The following is a 24,508-nucleotide window of genomic DNA, read 5'->3' as shown; positions in this document are numbered from 1 at the left end:
CCTCGGTTTTCTAATTATTATTTTCTTTTTTTACCTACAATGGCCCTAATACGTGTTAACTGGTATCTTGGTTATTATAAATTTCTACACATGTATCTTCCTGATACTGCATGCGTCGCTCACTAACTGAAGAACAGTTTCAACTCGGCGTCAGCGCGACACGTTTAACTCCCTCTACGGATTGTAAAAAAACATCTTTTAGATGTAATACCTGAAGAAAATACTGTTGAAAAAAACAGCTAAATAAAACAAAATACGTTGACAGTACTGCTATTGTTGCTCATTAAGTTGTTTCTGTAGTCTGGCGCCGTAAACCTGCTGTAGCTTAAACTGTTGTAGTTTTTATCACTGTTTTTATGAATTGTGGGTTTGTGTTGTGTTTGTCGGTCCTGTTTTGTTCTGTCTTGTCTTTTGTGTGAAGCAGCTTTGTGTTAATCACTCTACGAGTACTTGCTGTAAACTGAGAATGTTGTGGGTTTTACTTTCATTGTAATCACACATTGGCCTCTCCTCGTGAAAACTAATTTCCACCTGTTTGATTTGTTCTGGAGCCGACCCGGCTCATGCAATTATTCCTTTTATATTAAACCAGTAACATTAGCTGGACAATCCTAGCATCACAAGTAGCATCCCCCCTTTAAATGTCTGCTCTTAATATAATATCTTAAAGGCATCACATGTTACCTTTCAAATATCATATTTGTCTGCTATTGTTTCTCTTTGCACCACTTATATTTCCAATTTATTGGCATCCGTATGTTCCAAGTTGTCAGTGTTAATAAAGTTAAATGTCACAATGCTATTATTTCAAATTCTTTTTTTTTTAAGTTGTCGTTGGTTTACAAATTGTATTAATGTTTATTTTCTCTATTAATGATTCTTTCTAATCGGATCAGAGACATTTCTTTTGTTCCCGGTATAAAAAGTCTTTATTGATAACCAAAAATAACACAAATGTCACATTTTACATATTATCACTATCAAGGAGCTGCGTTACAACACATCACTTATACACTTATGTACATTATTGCCACTTATTTAAAATAAAAATACCCATGTGTTCCATCCCTAGATAAATGGCTGTGTCATTATCAGTACGTCTCAACAGATAAAGTACTTAAAGATCAATACAAATACAAAGAAACATTTATTTTCATTCGACATAACACGTAACATACTTAACGTTCTAGTATTACACTAATTTATTTTGATCACAGGGACATCTTCACACAAATCTGTGACGTCGGAGCTACTCTCTAAAATGTTCTGTTGGTTTATTTACAGCGAATACAGTGTGTACACATTGAACATATTGACACAAACATCTGTTGTATTTTGCAGTCTTCAGAGCACCACAGATGAGGGTTAGGGAACAGTTATTTTCTTTAAAGATTCAAGAAAAAGAATAGAATGCTACATTGACCGTTTGAAATTTGCAATTATTATTTATAGTTATTTTGCAATCACTTTCTCACTTTGGATTTTTAGATTTTCTGTTAAATGTCTGAAGTAGCTACAAGGATGATTTTAGATTAAAAGCATCCCTGATATCACAGTCTGCGGTTCACTAGATTTGGGTTGTTGTTGTTGTTGTTGTTGATGTGTGCGGGCGGCTCTTTCCCAGCGGCTACATGGAGATGAGCGTGTGGCGGCTGACTCTTGCTCTGCAGTCCCGGGTTCGCTGTCGTGCCGTTTGTCCCTTTCTGGGAGCTGAAGCCCTTCGGTTTGGGGATCCTTGTGGGTCCTGGTCGGCGGAATGCTTCTACAGGGATCTGTTAAAAAAAACATAGACAATCTTAATGAAGTAAAGTTGAACAAAGAGGGACTCACAGCAAAGAAAATGAGGAAGAAGTGAGGAGAAAATGGGATACACAGTACACCGACTCGCTCCACAAGATGATTTTTTTCCAGTATTCCTGTAATGATCTAATGCAATACTGATAATGACCACTAGATGATATCAAATCATATTTTATGGACAAACCTTTACTGCATGACTGCTGCACTTTGGCTTTGTTTTTTGGAAGAAAAAAACCTCTATTTTTCTGTTTTTCTAGATTGTCATAAGATATTGATACTATGATAATATAATTATTGTTCTATGGTTCCGTTGGTCTAATTGTAATTCACATTTTAACTAATGTTTCCAGTGAAAAGGAGGCTTCTGCATTGGCTACCACTATGGAAATGCATAACATCCTTGGAATAATGTTGCATATCCTTAGCTACAATAATTACTTATTTCTGTTGTCTATATATTTTCAGTGTGCTTTTCAAATAAGGTGAAACGTGTGAAGCTGCAACAATTACTTGATTAATTAATCGAACAATCAAAAGAAAATCAACTATTTTGAAAATGTAATACATTATAAAGGGCATTTTTCTGATATTTCACAGACAAAACGATTAGTCATTTAATCAAGAATAGAGCTGCAATAATTAAATGATGTGTTAAATGAATCGGTTTGAATAATCTTTTTAAGAAAAAAAGTCTAAATTCTCTGATTCCAGCTCCTTAAATGTGAATATTTTCTGCTTTCTTTACTCCTCTATGACAGTAAACTGAATATCTTTTGACAAAACAAGACATTTGAGGACGTCATCTTGGACTTTGGGAAACACTGATCCCCATTTTTCAACATTTTCTGACATTTTGTACACCAAACTAATTGATTAATCAAGGAAATAATCGACAGATTAATTGTCATTGAAAATATTTGTTAGTTGCAGCCCTAGAAATGTTTTAATTATTTACCTCCTGTACTGTATGAAAAACTTCTAATGAAAGAGATAGCTGTCCCTATTATAGTCCCAGTTTATCCCATTATTAATAAAAGTGTGAGGTTGTTGCTTAGAAACCAGTGTTTGGCTTACAGCACAATCTGAAAACAAGAAAAGGAAATATCGTGGGAAACGTCACATTTCTCAGATTCTTAAACAACTTGCTGCTCCGCTTGCTGTGTAATCACATTTCAATCAGCGTGTTTACATGTGCAGCGGCGTGCCAGGACACTGAGGTAGTATCGGCTCCTTATGCAGTAGAAAACCATATCCTGTTTACTGTGATAAGATGTTTCCACAATCAGGAGTAACCTCAGCAACAGCCAGCAATACTGAGCCATGTACTCTCCTCATGCATTTATAGTAGGGTTTGTGTACTTGTTGCACGTCCCATGAGCAGGATACAGAGATTTATATAAACAGACATGAACTAATATGAGCAATTATCTAAAGTGCTCACTGTCATCTAATGCAGTAGTCATGTTTCAAAGACCATACAACATTCCTTCAATTTTCATGTTTTTATATTGTATTCTATTAGGGCTGTCAAAGTTAACGCGTTCAATTAGTTTTAACACCACTAATTTCTTTTACGCAGCAACGCAATCGATCTTTCGGAGGTTGTAGCGGCCTCAGTTTTAAAGCTAGAGTGAAGATACTGGTGTCATATGAAACTGAAAAAACCTGATGAATCCATCGGTACCAACCATGTCATACTAGCTGGTCACAAAGGAGGTTAAATAACGCTCCAAACTAAGGCTGCATTTTGGCGATGAAAAACTGGCACAGCCATTTTCAAAGGGGTCCCTTGACCTCTGACCTCCAGATATGTGAATGTAAATGGGTTCTATGGGTACCCACGAGTCTCCCCTTTACAGATATGCCCACTTTATGATCATCACATGCAGTTTGGGTTCAAGTCATAGTCAAGTCAGCACACTGACACACTGACAGCTGTTGTTGCCTGTTGGGCTGCAGTTTGCCATGTTATGATTGGAGCATATTGTTTTATGCTAAATGCAGTACCTGTGAGGGTTTCTGGATAATATCTGTCATTGTTTTGTGTAGTTTATTGATTTCCATTTGCATAAAGCAGCATATTTGTCCACTCCCATGTTGATAAGAGTATTAAACACTTGACAAATGTCCCTTTAAGGTACATTTTGAATGTGATTAATTTACGATTAATCGTGATTAAATATTTTAATCAACTGACAGCCCTTGTATATTAGCTCTATGAATGATACATTTAAGAATTTTAAGAGCACAGGTCCGATGTCTAAGTCTCTCTGCTCCTTTTCAAGCTAATAGTTTGTCTGCTCGAGAGACTAAATTACTCTACAGCAGTACTCAGCAGGCATTTATTTTCTTCTAAGTTATCGAGGGATCTAATTAGCACATAATGTCATTTTCAATCACATTGTCACAGCTTGGTCCTTTTGCAATTGCACTTTGCTAAATCAAATAATCCATTTAAATTAATATTAGTGCAGTATTTTATATATCCGTACGCCAGTTTGAACCCCCCAAAAAAAGCGTTTTGCAACGGAGACTTTGACAAAATGTGTCATCGATCTGGTCTGCAGCAGAGTAAAAACTGAAACTTTTCAGTGTTTCCATGAGTTTCATCACTTTATTCCCAAGCAACACACCAAAACGTCTCGCTTTGAGAGAAGCACTTGGATGTGTTCACTCATATGTGGCTTGAGGTTTTGAGAATTAACAAAAACCTGCAGTGAACTATACCCTTAAATATTCATACGGGGGTATAAATTTCAGAATAAGTAGGGCCTGCGCTCCAACGCAGCTAATGGGCCAGAAAATCCACCCGGGCTCCACGTCATAGGAGTGTTGTTGATTTTACATGGAAAGAGGCCTTAATGTGCGGCTTTGTTCTCTCGTATATCAGCGGTGCAGCAGGAGTTCAGCTAAGTACTTCCTCTGCCCCGCGCTCCCGGCCTGTTTCCACAGCAACCAAACACAAGGTTTGTTTTGGTGCTTGTGTTGCGGCGGGAGAGAGGCCACTTCCACAGTGTGTACCCTCTCACATGCAAGCCTTTTGTTTAGAGCAGACGCTGTTTACTGGTTTTATTGTGCCTGTTGGTCAAGGTGAGCAAATTCCTCCCGCAGTTCTTATTATCATTGTGTGGTAAAAAGGAGGAAATCCGCTCTCGCCTGCAGTGTGATGCACAACTTGTCTTTCTGGCACGCAGTGTGGTGATTACACTCTTCTTGGCTGCACTTTATTCACATCAGTAGCTGATTGTTTATTCACATCACAATGTTTTTGATGTTTTATTTCACCCCCCCCCACCCCCCAAAAAAATGCTTTTAATCAGCAGCATCACGAGTTTAGCGTGATTACAAGCTCCCTCTCAGCCAACATCACTGCAGGCTTTTCAATGAAATACCCTTTGGCTCCCAGCACGTCACTTGATACTCATTTTATCAGTCTGGCAGGGATACCGTGAGCAGATCCGTCCTCCTTGGCCGAACCAGACGAGTACAGTTTATGAATCAAGTAAGTCTAAAATGAGTCAGGGGGTAATTGAGGTCGCAGACAGTAATCGCAGCTGCTGGACGCTTTCTCAAGTAGTGCTCTAATGAATAGCATCTTGTTTAGCCGCTGCATCATTTCATTGCGCCCAGACTGCTTTGGATCCGGTTTCTCCAGCTGCGCTCCTTCACACTCATTCAATTTAATGCTTGATTTAATCATCTCCTTCTTGTCACACTGGTGTGTGTTTGGGTTGTGTTCAGCGCTTTCCTGCAACAGTTGTCTTGCTCCGTCTAAATGACACCGAGTACATGCTTTATAGTATTTTGGAGAATTTATCAGCTCTGTTCACCCCAAAGATATATGACGGAGTATTAGGGCCACATTGAGGGGGGAAAAATCTGAGATTTCGAGAATAAAGTCATAATATTACGAGAAAAAAGTCTGAATTTAATGAGAATAAAGTCTGAATTTAATGAGAATAAAGACTTATTATTTTTTTTAAAAAGTCGTAATATTACAAGAATAAAGTCATAACTATAAGGGGAATAAAGTCATAACTTTACGAGAAAAAACTGTAATTTCCTACTCCACAAAAGAGGCAATTTCCCCGCTGCTTTATTTCCCCTCTAAAATAACAAGTAAAATTACTACTTTGTAATATTCTGACTTTATTCTCATAATATAACCACTTTTTTCTCTTAAACTTATGACTTTATTCTCGTAATATTACGACTTTATTCTCGTAATATTACGACTTTATTCTCGTAATATTACGACTTTATTCTCGAAATCTCAGATTTAGTCTGATACGCACACACACATAATCCCCAGATATATACAGTTTGTATTAACTTGCTCTGGATGCAATCTTTGAAAGATAAAGTTTGAAATGTATGGTTGCTTGTGTATCTGTCCTTGTAAAAAAGACATACATGTGAAGCACCACGACTTAGATTACATTTCAAATACACAAATTTAAATTCAAATTACTTATTTAAGAGGTCTGATTTTCTTACATTAGCTTCTATTGAGACATGACATTAATGAATGTGCCGCACCAGACAAAATCGCCCCACATCCTCCCAACTGCATCCTCTCCCACATCCCTCCCATTCCTGTCTTTCAGTCTCCATCCCCTCATCATCATCATCATCTTCTGACCTTCGGTGCAGATTTAATTTAACAAATCGCACGTATGTGGTAACGTTTCCACTGCGGGCACACAAAACCACATGTAGAAGAATGCATATACATGGAGGAACATTCGTAAGTTGCACTGATGATTCATTTCAAAGCACATGATTCATGGGAGAAAGCAAAATAAAACAGACGTTTTGGGTTACTACCCAATAAATAGTAAGCAATGTGAGACTTTCTGCTCAAAGACCACTGAGTTTAAACGAACAAATACATTCTGAGACGTTGTGTTGGGTTTTCTGAAGGGGCCTTTTGATTTTTAAAGTGTGTTTCCTGGGGTGCAATAATCGGTGGCAAAGCTCTCAGAAATGGGCAACATATGACAGTTTTTCTCGTTATTCCAGCACTGACAGATTTGATTTTAAGGACTTTCTTTGTCATATATGTCGATCCCAGATGGATCTTTTTTAGAGCAGCATCCCAGCACCCAGAATGTCTTGCTCAAGGACACCTCAACATGCTGGATGATGGCCATGGAAATATGAAAGTATAGCCTTAATAGCCACTGTCTTGATCTGCTGCTAATTTAGTTTGTCATTTCGGACCAGAGAGATCTGAATTTGTGTTTTTTTTATCACCTTTTAGAAAACTTGTAATCTTGCGATCTCAACTGAATTGTAACCGTGTTTCAGTAACCTACTATCCTATCCATGTTTTAGTGATATATGAAAGTCCAGAGGAGAAAAAACAACTGTATTTCTACCAAATCCTGCACTGTTTTAGATTCACCTCCAACAGCAGCTGTTATGGAGCACCACTCTGAGGTTTAAAGGTTTCAGGCAGAGTTTCCGTTGTGTCATTTTAAGAGAACACCAAGTTCACATCACGCTGGTTTTCATTCTCGGTCTCTGGGTTCGCTGGATGTAAGAAGAAACTATGACATCAGCCTATGATTTTAACTCAAGCAAGCGAACACGTGAGAATCCCAGAGGTTTTTTTTTTTTTATCTTGTAATCTGGTAAAGTATAAGCACAAAGTTTTTTCAGACAACTCTTCCATTTGGGTATTATTTAATTAGGTCCAACAAAATCCTTTATGTTCAAATGTGAGAAAGTGAATTGTAATCTTTTGACTATAAACACATTGGATTGAAATCTCAAGAGTTAAAAAGTTACTGTGCATGCACCAAAAATCAAAAGAACTGATTTCAATCTAATCGCATTTTCCTCAGATTATTATTATTTTTTTAATTTTACACATTCAAAACATGCTGGATTTAGTGAATAAATGAAATTGGCAAGCATGGATGACAAAACTATAAAACATAACACTTCTTTTTGCACACTTTAATTCTCAGAAAACCAAACAACTTAAATCATAATGCAGTATGGGTAATATGAAGTATAAAAACTGGTATGATACATCAGTGTGAATAGTCTTGACTACATGGCAAATAGGCCACTGAGTACAATACAGTAAGTGCACATAAGTTAAAACCTGGTGTTATATCAAATTAAATCAAATTGTCTAGTGCTTTCAAATGTTTTCTCATGCAGGCAAACAATAGTTTGAACGTAATCACACAGAACCAAGCAAACCAACCAAAATAATAGGAAACATTCAATCCCCTGGTTTAATATCTTAAATCAAGTAAAACAGACATGTAAATGTATGGGGGTATAGAGTTGGGGTATATGGTTGTATTGGATCTCATGGGCAACAAAGGATGGGATGGAGGGTTTTGGGGGATATCAGGTCAGTCATAGACATTACTTACTGTAATTTGTGACGGCCTTTGGATTGGGGTGGAGGTGGGCTTAATCATGATGCTACTTGTGATTTTGCTGTTGCCTTTGACAGTAGAAGTACTGCAATTTGCAAGCACCTGAGTCCTTTGCTCCTGGAGTCCAGGTGTGTGGCACGGACTCAGTGTTTGCGTCGGAGTGCTGATGCTCTGAATGAAGGGGCTCCCTAAGTGAATGTGGATTTTGTTGTCCTCCGTGGTGATGACGTTTGGCCCAGAGCTGTTGGACCTCTGGACCTGCCAGCTGCTTTGCCTCTCCGGGGTCACGCGGAAGACGGCGTGCCCTCCGACAACCTCCACTGGCTCCGTGGAGAGGGAGCGCTCAGGGGTGCCCGTTGTGACCGATACGATTTGTATCGGCGACATGGCTCTGTCTGGTGTTACAGAGCCACAAGAGTCTGGAGTCATTGCCCGGGAGTATGTAGCCATAGTGAAAGGGGATAGCGCCCTATCTGGTGAACACGGTTCGTCAGAGATTGGGGAACCTTTAGATTTGGGGGAAAGGGATTTAGCAGTCGGGGATATGGACGCATTTTGGATGATGGTAATTCTCTGTTTGGGTGGACCTCCGCTCGTGGGTATGACGGCAGTGCTGGTGAATGACTGGGTGCTTTCTGTGGTCGGGCTGGTGATCTCTAGCGTCGCTGTGTTATGTCCGTGGTCGGGAGTCACTTTAATGTGCAGAGGCTGCCCGGGACTGTGAGTCAACACGACATCTCCAGGCTGAACGTGGTTGCCGTTCTGCCGCGGTTGCACTTTACCATTCGCCTGATGGGGGGCGTCTTTGTTCTTAAGGAACGGGACTCGCGCTCTTCTCAAGTTGTTCAGATTATTTACATTATTGATAAGCGAGGGGCTGCATTTGGTGAGCTGAATCTCGTTGCTGTAGTTCGCGTTATCCTCAGGTTCGCTCTCGTCGTACAGCTTCCCGTTCACCACGGCGCGTTCCAGCGGGGCCATCGTCGCCATACAGTTGGGAGACATGAGGTCAAGTGGCTCTGTCTGAACTTCCTTGGTGGAAACATGGAGGTCTGAAAAGCGCCTTCCATTCATGCCGGGGCGAAGACTTTTGCTAAAGCGTCTGTACCTCTCAAGCTCTCTCGTGAGCGTCTCCATTTCTCTGGCCAGTTCTTTGTTTCTGACCTCCTGCTGGGTCAGTTTCCGTTGGAGCGAGGAGTGGTCAGTTTTCATGCGGCAAATGGACTCCTCTGTTCCCATGAATTCATGGATCTTCTCTTTCAAAGCTGCCACCTCTCTGGTCAAATGACTAGACTTTGCCTCCTCCTCCTTCAAGCGTTTATAAAGAACATGCTCCTGGTTGCACTCTTTCTTTTCAGCCAGTTGGTACTTTGAGAGTTCATTCCTGGATATTTCCAGCTCCTCCATCAAGGCTTTACCTTTCTCTTGTTCATTGGTGAATCTTTTCTCCAGTGATTCCAACTCCTCTGTTTTTAAGAGGTCACCTTCGACCACCTTCATGTCCTTTAATTTGCGCCTGAGGCGTTCCACCTCCTGCGTCAAATCCTTTACTTTGTTGTCTTCTTGTTGGAAGCGGTTTGCAACGGGTGTTTTGATGTGCTCCTCTTTAGCTTTGCTTCTCACGTATTCTCTTTCTATGTTCTCAAGCGACTGCAACCTTTTCTTCATCATATTGATCTTTGACTCCAAATCGTTGCTCTTTTCCTCTTCAGCACTCAACTTGGCCTTCAAGTCATCCCTTTCCTTCGTAGCGCCGCACATTTTCTCCTCCAGCTCAGCCTTTGACCTCAGCGCTTTCTTGCTCTCCTCAATCAGCTTCTCTGTGACGGACGTAACTTTGTCCTGTTCAGCCTGAAGTTTGCCAGTGCTGTTCTGGACCTTGTTCTCCATTTGCTTCAGCTTCTCCGCCATTGCCTTCCTCTCATCCACCAGCATGACTGTCAGAGTCTTTAACTTGGTTAGATCTTCCTTCAGTGTCAGCTCTGTCTTTCCCAGCTGGCTTTCGGCAGCCTCCAGTTCTTTGACCCTGACTTTCAAGACTTCCAGCTCACTGGTCAGAACCTTTGACACCGTCCTCTCCTTCTCCAGGTTACTTTTGAGCGAGTTGCATTCTTGTTTGCTCTTGCTGAACGCATCCTCTAATTTCTCTAAGTCCATGATCCTGTGGTTCAGTTTATCGACTTCACCCTTCAAGCTCCGGCTCTGATTGGCCTCTTTCTCCAGTTTCTTGTTGAGGTCCCTGCAGTGGTCCTCCATTCTGATCAACTCTTCGTCCTTCCCCTCCATTTCAAGTACCCTTTTCCGTAACTCTTCGAGCTCAGACATGAGGCTGGAGTTTCCACACTCGCCACGGCTGATTTTGTCCCTCAGCTCCTGCAGTTCCTCCTCAGCTCTGCGCAGGGTCTTGTTGGTCTCCTCCAGCTCATCAAGCTGCCTGCTGAGAGTTGACAGCTTCAGGCGCAGCTGCCTGTTTTGGGCATCCTCGCTAGTCAGTTTGGCAGTCATGGCCTCTTGTTCCTGATGGTATCGACCGCCTTGGTCACGCAGCCCAGCCTCCAAGCGAAAGACCTTTTGCTCCTCTTCCTGCAGACGGGCATTAGCTGAGCTCAGCTCCTCCTGGGCTTGCGAAGCACTGGCACTCAGTTCTTGGACCTTTGCTGTTTGTTGATTCAGCTGCTCAGTGAGACGCTGCTGTTCATCCACGACCATTAACGCAAATGACTTGAGTTTTGTCAGCTCCTCCTTTAGACTGGTGACCTTTTTGTCGTTCTCGTCGTCCTTTCTCTCTCGGTAGACCTTATCCTGATCAATTAACAGCTTCAACCTGTAAAAAAATACAAAAAACAAGGCACACTTTGAGCAATCCAATTCAAAACTTACATAAAAAAGTACATAAAAATAGAGAAAGTGTTGGTTTATTATTGCAAAAGTGTTACATTCCCTGTGCAGATGCATTTCTATTAGTTGCACTTGATTTATTTACTTTTTTAAATTAAGTTTTTGATTAACTTTCCAGTGAATTTTATTTGCTTATGTTATACAGTATATGCAAGGTGCTCAAGAAACCCTACACTCCCACTGTCATTACCCATTGGGCCCACTTCTCCAAGCACTGACACATCATAAACACGGTTATTTCCCCCGCATTTCTGAGGAGGACTAACGTTTTTATGTCATGGAAAATTTAACACATCATAAAAAGCATTACTTTAACTCTCTCAGGTTGGTAGTATGAAATACCTGTGGTTCCATTTCTTTTTGTTCCCTTGTTGCCAACTAATTCTCCTATGGTTTGGAAACCTTGGAGTTACTGCTGTAAATAGTAGGCCTTGAGTTTAACAGTCAGTTTCCAGAGTATTCGAGGGTGTAACATATGGCCGATTGAGGATATAAAGGGAGAAGACTGACTTGCAGCCAAATTATCTCACCAGATTAAGATGAGCAATCCTGTAAAAAGGAGATGTCTGACCAGGATGTTCTTTGATCAAGTCGCCGTTGTTTAATGGTAATCTGCTGCAGCTCTTTTGGCGTATCTTTCATCAAACATAAACTATGTATTCAAGTGTAGAGCATGCTCATTGTATGCTGACACAGAGGAGAAATGGTTGCATAAGAGCAAGTAAATGGATAAATAAAGGAGTTTAAAACAAAGATCAGTGAAACAAAGGTAAATTTATCCATCTGAGACTTGATGTAATCTGAATTGAAGAGCATTTGTGGATAATCTATAGACAGAGTGCATATGATGTGAAGGTACAATGCACCGTTGGATGCAGTTGCAGTGCGTCGCCGGGGTCACTACGTCTGGCACATGCATGAGGGCCAAAGTGCCTCCAGCCCCAGGGGAAGGTATGTTATGACTGCTGTGTGTGCAGCTGCCATGCATTTCCACACAGATGGCCCGCTGGCATGGAACAATCCTTTAATTAAGGGGTTCCTCTCTTACTACCAGCCCTTCTCCCCCTGCACCAAAACCACCACCTACCCTCCCTGTTTTTTTTGTCTTCTATACATTTAAAGGAATTCCCCCTGCTTCAATTACAGTCCTGCAGAGTTTATACAGAAATCCCCCCACACACTAATTCCACATGTACACTTGGATTGTGGGCCGTGATGTAAGTGTGGAAGGGCGGGTCCCCTCTCAGCAGTATGTCATTTCTTTCTCCGGTAGCTGCTAAAGGGCGGGAGCGGGCAGGGGGACACATGTAAACTGCATCCATGTGTTGCAATTAGACTCAAACCAAACAACACACAATAAAATATCATAAGGATATGCATAGATTCATTATTAGTGTGATGTGGTTTGAGTGGATTAGGAGACGTCGTTTTTTTTTATTATTCATTATGGTGTAAACTTAATTTTATGTAAACTGTATCCTGTTGAAACTGAAAATAACGTTCTAACGAGGATGTGACATTCAAACGAATTAGAGTCCGAGTGTTGGACTGTTAACACTTTGCAGTGATGGAAAGTCAAAAAGAACATTTACTCAAGTGTTGTATAAACTTTTCAGGAACTTTTACTGGAGTAATTCCATTTTATATCACTTTATACTTCTATTCCACTACGTTTATGACAGATTTACTCTACCACAGTAGTTATATTGCAGATTCAGACGATTACAAAATGCAGTCAACTAATAGATTATGATGTATTATTATAAATATGGCTACCCAGCAGTATATAAAGTTGTTAAAGTTAACCCCATCACCAGCTGCTACATTAAAATACTGCCTACACAATAATGCATTAGAGATTATAATCCAATAATGCAGTGGTTCCCAACCTTTTTCCTTAAAGGGACTATTTGTAAGATTCAGAAATGCTGCTTAACAGCGACACCTGTGGCCTTGAAATCAACGAAAGTCAGCGTCGAGCTCGCGCTTGCTCGTTCTACATAGACATGAACGAGCATCGCTCAAAACAGTGAGGAGACAGACGTCAGCTAGAACCACAATATCACTCTATATTTCAGCTGCTTGGCAGTAATGTTAGCTGACCAGACGAAGGTCTCTCCATGAATCAATGCTGATCCTAGTGTTGGCTTTTCCTGCTCAGCGCAGGCTTCAGCAGCGGAGCTCCTCAACGAGTTACGTTATCGCCTTCCGACCGCAGCCGGCAGCCGAAGACACCGGCACCCGGTCGGTAACGAGACGATAACGTACCACGTTGTGTGCCGACCCGCTACATTTATACGCTTAAAAAGTTACAAACAGTCCCTTTAAGGGACCCCTTTTCTATCATTGAGTAAACTGACGACCCCTGACTAAGTGACTTTTTTTATGAATATTTCATATTATATTCAATGCCTAACAATAACAGTAGAAGTAACAGTAACAGAACAACTGATAAATCTAAATTATCCCAAATAGTGAACGCGATAACTACAGGAAGTTTGTGTAAAACGAGCAATTTGGATGAATTATGAGCAGATTATTTCCTGTGAATTTTGCATCAGAGATGAGTTTTCCTCTTATTTTTAGGAACTTTTAATACAAATCTCTCTCTACATTTTTTTATTTTAATTTTTCAACAATCACACCTGCTTAAAAGGCTTCTTTTTAGAACAATTCAGTGTTTTCTTCTCCCTGATATTTGGCCCATTGTTCTATTAGCACTTTGGTTGTTTTAATTGTACTTTTCTAATTAACTTTATATGTTGAAGAATAATCCAAACCAATAACAATTATGATTTATGGAGTTTCCACCAAGAAGTTCCTGGTAATTTTAGTTCCGGCACTACTTCTCAAGGAAAATCAAGAAGGCCTCGCGACCTCTCGAGAAGCTTTGGCGACCCCTAGTGTAGGTCGGGACCCCCAGGTTGGGAACCAGTGCAATAATGTCTTATTAGTAACAAAAATAAAGCACTTTTATTTATACTTTAAGCATATTTTGATGCTTATACTTGTACTTTTCTTAGGTAACATTTTAAATATATAGCACACTGTTGTATTGCTACTTTTAATTTAAGTAAAAGATCTGACATTTAGGGTTACAGGGCTGCTGCTATTTTAGGCATTATGGTTTTTAACAGAACCTGTAAAGCAAACCCTAATCCCCCCTAAAGTTTTTATAGACTCCTTTTTATTTTAAAGTTTGTGAGTATTCCAGGTATTTTTCTGTCGAGCTTTGTTGACTTAAAAGTTTGCCCTTCCTATATTCTAGCGGTGTTTATAAACTATTTTAATCAGCTTAACTTTCAAGGACTCTGGATAAGAGCGGCGTTATCTTAGCACATACTGTACATGTGTTGAAAAAATGGCATTTTATTCGAATGGATTGTGTACGTATAGTTGCTAAGTGACACAGGCAGACATCTCTCTTGCGAACCGCCCTGTAATCGCTGTTTATTCAATCTCTTATCTCAGTCCCCGCTGTTTTTCTAGTGATGTCATCAGCCAAAATAGAACGAGTAATGCACTTTGTTCCCTAGTAGGACTGGAAACTCTTGTTTTTAAAGTCCTGAACTGGATATTAATCCTGTATACTGCATGCGAGGGCGCTCTGCGCTAATAAAGGCAAATCCTTTGAGAGGAAACGACATGGCTCACACCAGTGAAATCACTTCTAGCCCTTTATGGGACCATATTACGCTATTCCCGATGTACTTTGTGGTACATGAGGAAATGTTGGTGCAGATCAGTTGTTCCTGCACTTTTTCTCATCAGGGACACACACAGAGCCGCATATGAGAGCATATTTTGGATATAATTGAGTGCAGACGTGCAAGTCTGCATGATATATAGATGGGGGGACAGTAGACGTGGTGCAAAAATATTATCCTGCAGCTGACCCTTAACTAATGCTGGAGACCAACCATATTTTAACAAGTAGTAGTAGCTCAACGTAAGTCAGTGGAAGCCATTCAGGGAACACTAAATATTACAGCTTATCTTTGTCCACATTTCCTTCCCTGTTATGTTTTATCTCAACGTCGTTGAAGGAACATCATTTGGGAGGAATAAATTGTGAAGTGCTGCACATAAAGCTGGCGACGCAACAGTTTCGTGGCTATCAACGTTACAAGGCACCTCACCACCCACTCTGCAGCGTGTGCAACCTTTGTGACAGGCGTCAAATTCGGATCCCCTTAAAAAATGTACCACCAAAAATGGGTGCCAAAGTGGGATTTCTTAACTTTACAAGATTGTTTTTTTTTGCAAATGTATGTTTGCTTGCTCACATAAATGACATTAAAAGAAAGAAAAGGCAACATCCAGCCACAGCGTTACAGCTTCACAGAGGGCTTCCCCCTCTCTTGACTCCCCAAGCTGGAAACTGTGGCTCACCCGCTGCTTAAAGCCGTGTTACACGTTCCATATGTCACTTCCTAACCACAAGTGATTAGCTCATGTATGTACAGACCGATATATCCTGCGCATACACACACATGGCCACCTCCGCTTTAACATGTGGACGCTGGGCCCTGGTGTGTGCCAGAGTCTGAAGGGGGGGGGGGGGCGGGGGGGGGGGGGGGCGCTGATTGATGCAGTGCGTGGACTGGATGTAGAGTCCACACAGGCTAAGTGATATGCCCCCAGGGTGCAATCAACATGTGTAAGATATGTAACTCTGTTTTTTATTAACTTCCCGGTAGTAGTGGTGATATGGTTAATGGAGTGACGGGTTACCAAAAGAGACCGAGATAAAAACAGTTTCTTTTGTCGTGTGTAAATCCTGAATAAACATGATGGAACTGTTGCTACCAGTGGTGGGAAAGTACATTTACTCAGTAGTGTACTTACAATTTTGTGGTACTTTACTTTACATTTTCTGCTACTTTATACTTCTACTCCACAGCATCTCCGAGGCAAATATTGTACATTTTTCTCCACTACACTTTATTTGATCACTTAAGTGACTTTGCGGATTCAGATTATTAATATAAAACATAAATAAACTATGATTTATTCTTGTGAATAAAGATAAATTGATCCCTGAGGGGGATTCACAAGCTATGAATGAGTACTTTTACTTTTGGCATATAAACTTATAAACTGGTGTTTGAACTTTATACTTTATTTTAACACTAATACTTTTGTACTTTTACTTAAGTACGATTTTGAATGCAGGACTTAAACTTGTAACCGTATTTCTACACTGTATTAGTACTACTTTTAAAGATCTGAGTACTTCTTCCACCTCTGGTTGCTACCTGAAATTCTCAGTATTTTAACACAACAGAGAATTGTTTTCTCATAAAAAATAGCTGCTGTTTAATCCGAGAAGTTCTTGAGAGGACTCATGATTTCATTAATATTGGTGTTATTAATGTTGTAAGCAGTAATCCCAGCAGTAGTCGTTAAATACAAACAGATTTTTTACAACCACAGTCAGTCAGGGAAGACAGGAAATGGATTAATCTGACAATAAAAAGCCATCAAAATTACTTTATATCTTAAACTGTCTCTTTGGTTCTGTCCTAAAAAAGAATAGGCTGTACGTACTGTTTATATTAAACATAGCATAATCACAGAATATGTGTAATCTGCCATACTGTATCTCTGACACCGTCTTGCCACATGATCCTTGGACTATTCATTTTGGTTTCTTGTGCGTGCGAAACTAAGTTGTCAGTATTTCTACGATTATGTTACCATGACAAATTCCTGCCCGGTAGATTAGCAGGGTCATAAATATGACATGTAACACCACTTTTACGACAAGACGGAGATTCATTACTGTCTAAAGAGTTCATATCTTTGGACTCCTCAGCATGTTAGAATAAAAAAACGTGTTTCTTAATGGATATGTAAAATTGAATTCATTGTGAAATGAAACAATCCCTTGCTTGGGAAACATTAAGGAAGTTCACACTATAGTTTATATATAATTTAAAACAATTGTTAAATACCTTTTGGTACTTTTGAAATGACTTTCTGCTGAGTTTTATAAACTTCTTTGACTGGCTGTTTTAAAGATGTGACCCTCAGACGTTTCAGAAGTAACTTCACAACAAAGTACTATTGAAAATTCAGTATTACAAAGTACACAAGAACACCCGCATGACATGATGCGACCCTTAACATCCGTACATCTCCACTTTTTAAAAAAGTTTTTCCCCCAAATTGTGAGTTTAGTGGTAATGTTCAGTGTGCCTACCTGTGCCAAAGGCTTCCCCGGCGTCACTGCCATAAGCTCATTATCTCTCGGTACAACACCCGACCCTCAACTCGTCCTCTCTGCCTGTGTCTCACTCTCTTAGTGGCTGTAATGTGGGCATTCCTGCAGTCAGACCAAACAATAAGGGATGTGCTCCCTGCCTATGGGCCATTACATCATCAGCATGTCCTTGTATGGAGCTTTGCATTGCAGAGGCTCACAAGAAGGGGGTGTGCTTGCTCGCCTGTGTAACTGTGTACATGTGTTTGAGCGAGTCTCCTGAAGTAAGTGTTTGACTAAAGGATGTGGCAGACAGGAGGGAAAGGTTTTTTCTTGACGTATGTAATGTGTGAAATGTCTGCCTGGTCTGTCACTGCTCCGGAGGCAGGGCAGCAGGTGAGGAGAGACAAGGAGTTCGAGTTACGCTATTTCCTTCTGGCTCTTGTCAACATAAGTCATTTTATTCAGCCAAGGAGGGAGAAGAAAAAAAAAAAGAATCAGCTTGCATAGTTAATAAGAAAATCTTGGATGAGGGTTTGTAATTGAGACCAGTGGCGAAGAACAAGACAAGACATGTAACACGTATCTTTGACATTCTGACAGTTTCACTGAAATGGTTTGTAAGCATTCCTGGTTTAAATCAGCTGTTAACTGGCTGGTAGCATCACCCTCTTATGGTACATGTCCACAGCCTACCACACTTCCCATTCATTGTCTAAGTAAGCAGCCATGCATGCATTCTAGTAGCGTTGCATTTCATGAGACGGGGCGTCATGTTGCCCACTCCTCATCTGCATAAAGTTGAGGTCTAGGCTACTTTATGCAAATCACAGGTGTCCAGTTAGACGGAGTATTAAGGCCACATTGAGGGGGAAAAAAATCTGAGATTTCGAGAATGAAGTCAGAACTTTACGAGAAAAAAAGTCGTACTATTACGAGAATAAAGTTATAATTTTACGAGAAAAAAAGTCAGTATTACGAGAATAAAGTTGTAATTTTACGAGAAAAAAGTCGGAATATTACGAGAATAAAGTCAGAAGTTTTACGTTTTATTTTAGAGGGGAAATGAAAATGAGGAACGTGGAGCATCTTGTGAAGTTCTACTTTAGTAAAGGTTTCACAAATAAGGAAATACTTCATCTTTTGGTACATCAGTAGCACATTATCATCAGTATCAGGACCTTGACAAGATTGTGCAAGAAACCGCATTTATTCCGGAGAAATAAAGCGATACAAACAGCTGCTACCCGTCCAGAAGCAGGCTCAGGCTGCTATGTCCTCTCGCCCGTTTTGTTGGTTGCTGGTAATATATTTTCCTAATATTACCACTTTTTTTTCTCTTAAAGTTACAACTTTATTGTCGTAATATTAAATTTTTTTTTCTCGTAAAATTACTACTTTTTTCTCGTAATATTCCGACTTTTTTTCTCGTAAAGTTATTACTTTATTCTCGTAATAAAATCTCTGATTTTTTTTTCCCTCAATGTGGCCCTAATACGCCGCCGTAGACCTGCATAACTCTTTTAAACTAACCGTTGTTGATCTAAAATGACGACAGATTCGGCAACTGCTTGGCTCATTTTAGTATTTAACTTAGGAACCTCAAATTTGGTATGGTGGTTGACAGTGGGGTGTAGTTGTGCCTTTTGGGAGTTAGGAGTCCAGGGTGCCTATTAGTTAATTAGTTAATGCACATTAATACCATTAGTTCTAAAAGGGCAAAACCTTTGGCTCTTCTTTAGTAGAGGTCAAGCAGTGAGCGGGGGGATGTGAGCCATGCTCACTTTTGCCTTGTTACTCCTTTCAGCTTTGACAGCAGGCAGCGCAGACCAGATCCACTCCTTCTGTTCTTACCTTTCACAATAAAAGCCCTAGATCAGGGGTCAGCAACCTTTACTATCAAAAGAGCCATTTTAGGCAAAGAAAAAAAAAATCTGTCTGGAGCCGCAAAACATTTGAGCATTTTGATGAAGGTAACACAGTTTATAGTCTAAGTATATAGCATATAAGTGTAATGCAGTGAGGGCCCAAGTGCAAATGTGCTACGGAGTATTAGGGCCACATTGAGGGAAAACAAATCGAAGATTCAAAGTCTGAACTTCATGAGAAAAAGTCGTAATATTACGAAATAAATTCATAACTTTACAAGAAAAAAAGTCATATTGCAACAATGAAGTCATATCTTTCCGAGAAAAAAAGTTGTAATATTGCGAGAATAAAGTCATATCTTTACGAGAAAAAAGTTGTAATATTACGAGAATAAAGTCATAACTTTACGAGAAAAAAGTCGTAATATTACAAGAATAAAGTCATAACTTTACGAGGAAAACAGTTGTAATATTACAAGAATAAAGTCATAACTTTATGAGAAAAAAACATATTACAAGAATAAAGTCATAACTTTATGAGAAAAAAAATCGTAATACTACGAGAATAAAGTCATAACTTTATGAGAAAAAAAATCGTAATATTACGAGAATAAAGTCAAAACTTTACAAGGAATAAGTCGTAATATTACGAGAATAAAGTCATAACTTTACAATAAAAAAAGAATGTAACACGTAAAAATTACTACTTTATAATATGACTTTATTCTCATAATTCTACGACTTATTTCTCGTAAACTTCTGACTTCTAATTTTGGAATATTCTGACTTTATTCTCGAAATCTCAGATTTATCGATACCACTCTCACGTCTGTACGGTAAATATGAAGCTACACCAAGGACACAGTTAGCTTAGCATAAAGACTGGCAACAAAGGGAAACAGCTAGCCTCCCTATGTTCCAATGTAAATACAAAATCAGGAGACCAACACCTCTAAAGTACACACTTAATATCTAGTTTGTTTTACCCATGTAAAAAACAACTCATTGTGAAGTTCCTAGAGTGGTCAAATAAATACAATGGAGTAAAAAGTAAAAATTTTCCTCTAAAAAACAAAAAGCTCCTCAAAATTGCACTTAAATCCACTAACTGGGTGCATGTACTTTGTTACTTTCCACTACTGGTGTAGAATTCATCTTGCAGCCAACATTGTGAGAATATCTGAGTCGAGGGTTGGGTAGTTAAACACCTGTGGGTGTAAAAGTGGCTTTAAGTTAATGGCTCCACAAACAAAATAATGGATTTCCATGCAGCAGTGTAATCATAGCTTAAGCCAGCACACATTGCTCTTTATCAGTGGCGCATTGTTCAGCTCACAATGCCTCAGTCTTTACTCCCATTATCAGATTGCTCTTACCTAACTCACACATTTCTCAGGCTATAGCCAGTGACCAAATCCATCTTTTAAAAGTCTTAACATTGTGCGTCATCTATTGTCATATGATGGGAGCAAATTTTATAGGGAGGTTGTTGCTTAGCTGTCAGTGTTTCTATTGTTCTGAGAAAAATGTGCCCAGTTTATTCCAACAATGGGGCCGGTGACACTGCAGGGTGCACGGGCAACTCGAGTAGTGACTTCCTGACAAACATGGCGTGTTTGGTGTAAGGCGACGACGCATGACATTCAATAAGACAGCAAATTAGTCCCATATATCAGTCTGTAAAAACACAAAGTGTATTCTGTCACTATGTGCTCTCAGGCAGTATGTTGCACTTCTAACTGATTCCAGCCGTTGAGCGAATAACAAGGGCAAGACTCGTACTTCCTGTCTCTTACCCACTAAATGAAATATGTCATGGCTTCACAATGGCTGAGGTCACTGTTACTAAATGTTACGAGCTTTGCCAACCGAGTAGAGGAAACACGGAGATTTGCTGGATTCATTTAAAACTGCACTCGATTTTTATGTAAAAATACAAACACGGCATACATCAGTAGTCAATCAACGCACGTCATCCAACCTGGCTTCATGAGTCGACTGAACGTTTGCCAAAAGCTATACAGCACAATTACAAGTCCCTGGTTGTCCCCTCTGTGCTATCATTAATTTCCCAACCTTAAAGGATGTAATTACACATCAGACGTACAGTAATGATAGGAAACGAGGCTGGTGTGTTCAGCTTTAAATCCACAAGCATCTACTAACCATCTTCACAAACTTGAAGTCCAGAAATGTAAAACAGAGCAGGCCAACAGCGTACTCTAAATTGAATTAGGTGTTCTCCAAATGTTGACGAATACAACAAACGCCAGCGTACACACCGACTTGAAGTTGTTTAGCGGCAGATGGAGCTGCTTTCGTGAGTCGCAGCGGGAGCCAGACACGACTCGCAAATTTCCTAAAAAGAGGTAAAACCAAAAACATGTGGCCCGTGCAAAAACTTGCACTTAATCACAGCGTTTTCGACCAATTGGAGGAGACCGTTGTTGGATGATAATGAATGAGTGCTGTGTGAAAAAGTTTGGACGGCCGGCTTGTGCACGCAGCGCCGATAGAAGCCAAAGATAGCATTAGTTTTTGGTCAGGAACTCGCTGTGTCGCCTGTGCAAACACACCAAATTTGATTTGGAGAATACTGCAAGTCTTAAACTTGCCATTCAATACACTGACCAGCGCCGTATGGTAATTGTCTCATGTGTTGCTGACAGCTAATGGCCCGGGGATCATGACACGGTTGAGCTCCCTGCTGAGACTGAAGTCTCGCTTCTCAAAGAAACCACTTCCTGCGTCCACTTGAAAGTATGACAACTGGATTGCTGAGAGAGACCTTTCCCTGAAGCACTCTGAAGTCTTTAACGTACACTTGGGTCAAGCAGGATTGATTTCAGGCAATTTCAAACACACAGTGTCACAGAGTCCAACAACTGCCCAGTGAGCTCCAGCTCTAAACTCTGATGTATTTCAGTCTTGTGTTCTCTCCCATTTCCTTGCAACAAACTGTTTGTTCTTGGAACAAACAATTCGGTCATCCAAAATTAGATTCTATTTCTGCATATGGACATATTCGGGGCCCTGAGTACTGTATACTTGAAACAGATGTCGGGGATCAAACACAAGAGCAGGCCACACAAACATGTTTGCTGTGACAAGCCTCTGCCAAATGACAAATAGTGGCGAGATGAAGATGTATTATGTAACCTCCATGGGATGACTATTGCGTTGACAATACACAAAAGAATGCAGAGGTTTGGGGATTTGGTTTGCATGAGCAACGTGTGCGGTTCCGGCAAGGCGCTCGTTAAATCCCGAGGCATGGTCGTTCCGGTATTTCAACGTGCTGCCATGTTCTTCTGAGCTGAAACTTCCTGGAAATTGTACGAGTCAAAACATGAGCCACATGGATGAATGAAGGGATTTATCTGGTAAATGAAGCAGCAAACGATTTGTGATCGGAGGAACTCGTCCCTGTCCAACTGAGACCTTCTCTCTCAGAGTTCAGACCAACATTAGTGGTTAAGATGCCTATTATATACTTATGAAGTTTCCAGTTTGACCTGTGTTGCATGTCATAGCCCTCTCTCTGTATCTACTCTGTCCAATAAAGTCCATAAAATGCCAAAAAACGATCTCAAAGAAAAACACAGGGTTGTCCAAAGTACCCAAGATTAACTTCTACCACAACATAATACGACATCATCCCAAAATGTACTAAATTGGCCCGTTGAATATGTGCACATGTTGGTAAATTACTTACAGCACTGTTTACCTCACAAGGACGCTAAAATGAAACCACTCTGTGGTGTTTTGGAGTGTCAAGGAACTATTCGTGCATTTCCATTCACCTGTTTTTGTGCTCAATTTGTGCTTAAAAACCTGAGTAGAAACGCGGGAAATTACAAGAAGACGAAGAAAACGTTTTTATGCTTAGACCTCAACGAGTTTGACTTTTACGGTCATTTAATAGAACACCTGATATGAGATATCCCTGATTTCTGTTACACAGTCTCTGACCAAACGTGACAAAAAGTACAGCTGTCACACGAGCGCATTAAAGTGTTGCGAATGCCTGCAGGAAGGTGAGAGTTTGTAAGTGTGTGTGTGCACTGGCTGGTACCTGATATCTAGCATGAATCTGATAAACCATTAATGACCAAACCAGATGGAAGAGAGATTTCCTACTGTACCTCTGTGAATGGATGTCTGTGTGACACACATTTCCACATGTTCTTTTGCCCCCTGTGGCATCATGTGTGAGTTACGGAGCAGCAGAACCAGACACAGCCAGAGAGACACTCACCCTCTCCAGCTGAGCGTGATTTTACGTTTGGTGTGATTTCTGCTGCACATCAGACAAACCGCTGCAGACGAGGCCCGGTCTTGCCCCGTACACTCAGCGCCGTCTGACACACACATGCTTGTGCGATAGGCACAGCCCAAGGCCTGATTACCTGACATACATGCATGACATCATCGGCCTGTAATCAAATCCATATGTCTCCTTCTCCCTGTCTATCTCTATCCCTCTCTGGAATTCTTTCTCTCTTTTTATCCACCCGTGACTTTGTCTCCACATTCCTCTTTCTGCTTGTTTTTCTTTTATCCCTTCTCCTCTCTTGTCTCTCTGTCTTTTTGTCCACCAACTTTTTTTTTTTTTTTCTGTTTCTGGGCCTCAGCATGGGCTTCGCTGTTAAAATGGAACGTGATTTTGATTGCCAGGCTCAAAAAACCCGGACGCTCGCTGGCCTTTTATGGCCAAAATCTGTTTTTACGGCCATTCTGTGGCTCAAGACCTTTTTGTTCGTTGTTGTGATGACATGTTGTACAGTCCAAGTAGTTGTTATTCCCTGTTAGAGGTGATTCATTCTCTCTCGTTAACCTGCATTCTCTCTTTTTCTTCCTTGTATCGACTCACATTTCTCCTTTATTCTCTCCTTTTTGAGTGTGTGTACAAGGTGTGTGTACAAGCATGTATTTTTGTGTCTGTCTCTCTAATGAAACGAGAGGGTGAGGGATGACCTTGACCTCTCACCCCCTCTCTCTGACAGCTGTAACCCCGGGGGAGTTTTGCAGCACTAAAGGCATGTCTGCTACCCTCTTAAAGAAAAAAAAAAGGATTTTACTGGGTTACTTTTCTTCTCCATATACAAAAATTTCTATATTTTCCTTCGGTGAAGCTGCCGCTAACGCTAAGAAGATATTTATCTTGACGTTCAGACTCAGAAAACCTACATATTTTAGAGCAGCAGCTATTATTGATATTCTTTTCTGTTTAGTCTGGATGTCTGTCTCCATAACTCACTGTCACTGTTACATAACTAGGATTTTGCAGTCTCATGCAACCTCAACAGACCCATAGAGTACTTCACTTTTTACAC

At 40.3% G+C, this 24,508-nt stretch overlaps 2 protein-coding genes across 3 annotated transcripts in view; both read right to left on the bottom strand.

Annotated features, from left to right (window-relative positions):
• The window catches only part of gart (phosphoribosylglycinamide formyltransferase), a 305,993-nt gene that overhangs the window by 129,849 nt on the left and 151,636 nt on the right, over positions 1-24,508 (bottom strand). The window lies entirely within an intron of this gene.
• The window catches only part of filip1l (filamin A interacting protein 1-like), an 88,580-nt gene continuing 64,973 nt past the window's right edge, over positions 902-24,508 (bottom strand). Inside the window, exons 1-3 of one of the 2 annotated variants that reach the window (XM_074626631.1) lie at positions 17,305-17,426; positions 8,196-11,025; positions 904-1,772 (exon numbers count right to left, since the gene is read on the bottom strand). In XM_074626631.1, coding sequence (XP_074482732.1) covers positions 1,551-1,772; positions 8,196-10,910 — 2,937 coding nt within the window. In that variant the 5' untranslated portion in view covers positions 10,911-11,025; positions 17,305-17,426 and the 3' untranslated portion in view covers positions 904-1,550. Of the gene's footprint in view, positions 1,773-8,195; positions 11,026-17,304; positions 17,427-24,508 lie in introns of those variants that run through there. The other variant, XM_074626630.1, reaches the window with a different exon arrangement.

This window comes from Sebastes fasciatus, chromosome 24 (assembly GCF_043250625.1).
Source record: "Sebastes fasciatus isolate fSebFas1 chromosome 24, fSebFas1.pri, whole genome shotgun sequence".
NCBI lineage: Eukaryota > Metazoa > Chordata > Actinopteri > Perciformes > Sebastidae > Sebastes > Sebastes fasciatus.
This window is presented reverse-complemented; position numbering and strand designations above follow the sequence as displayed.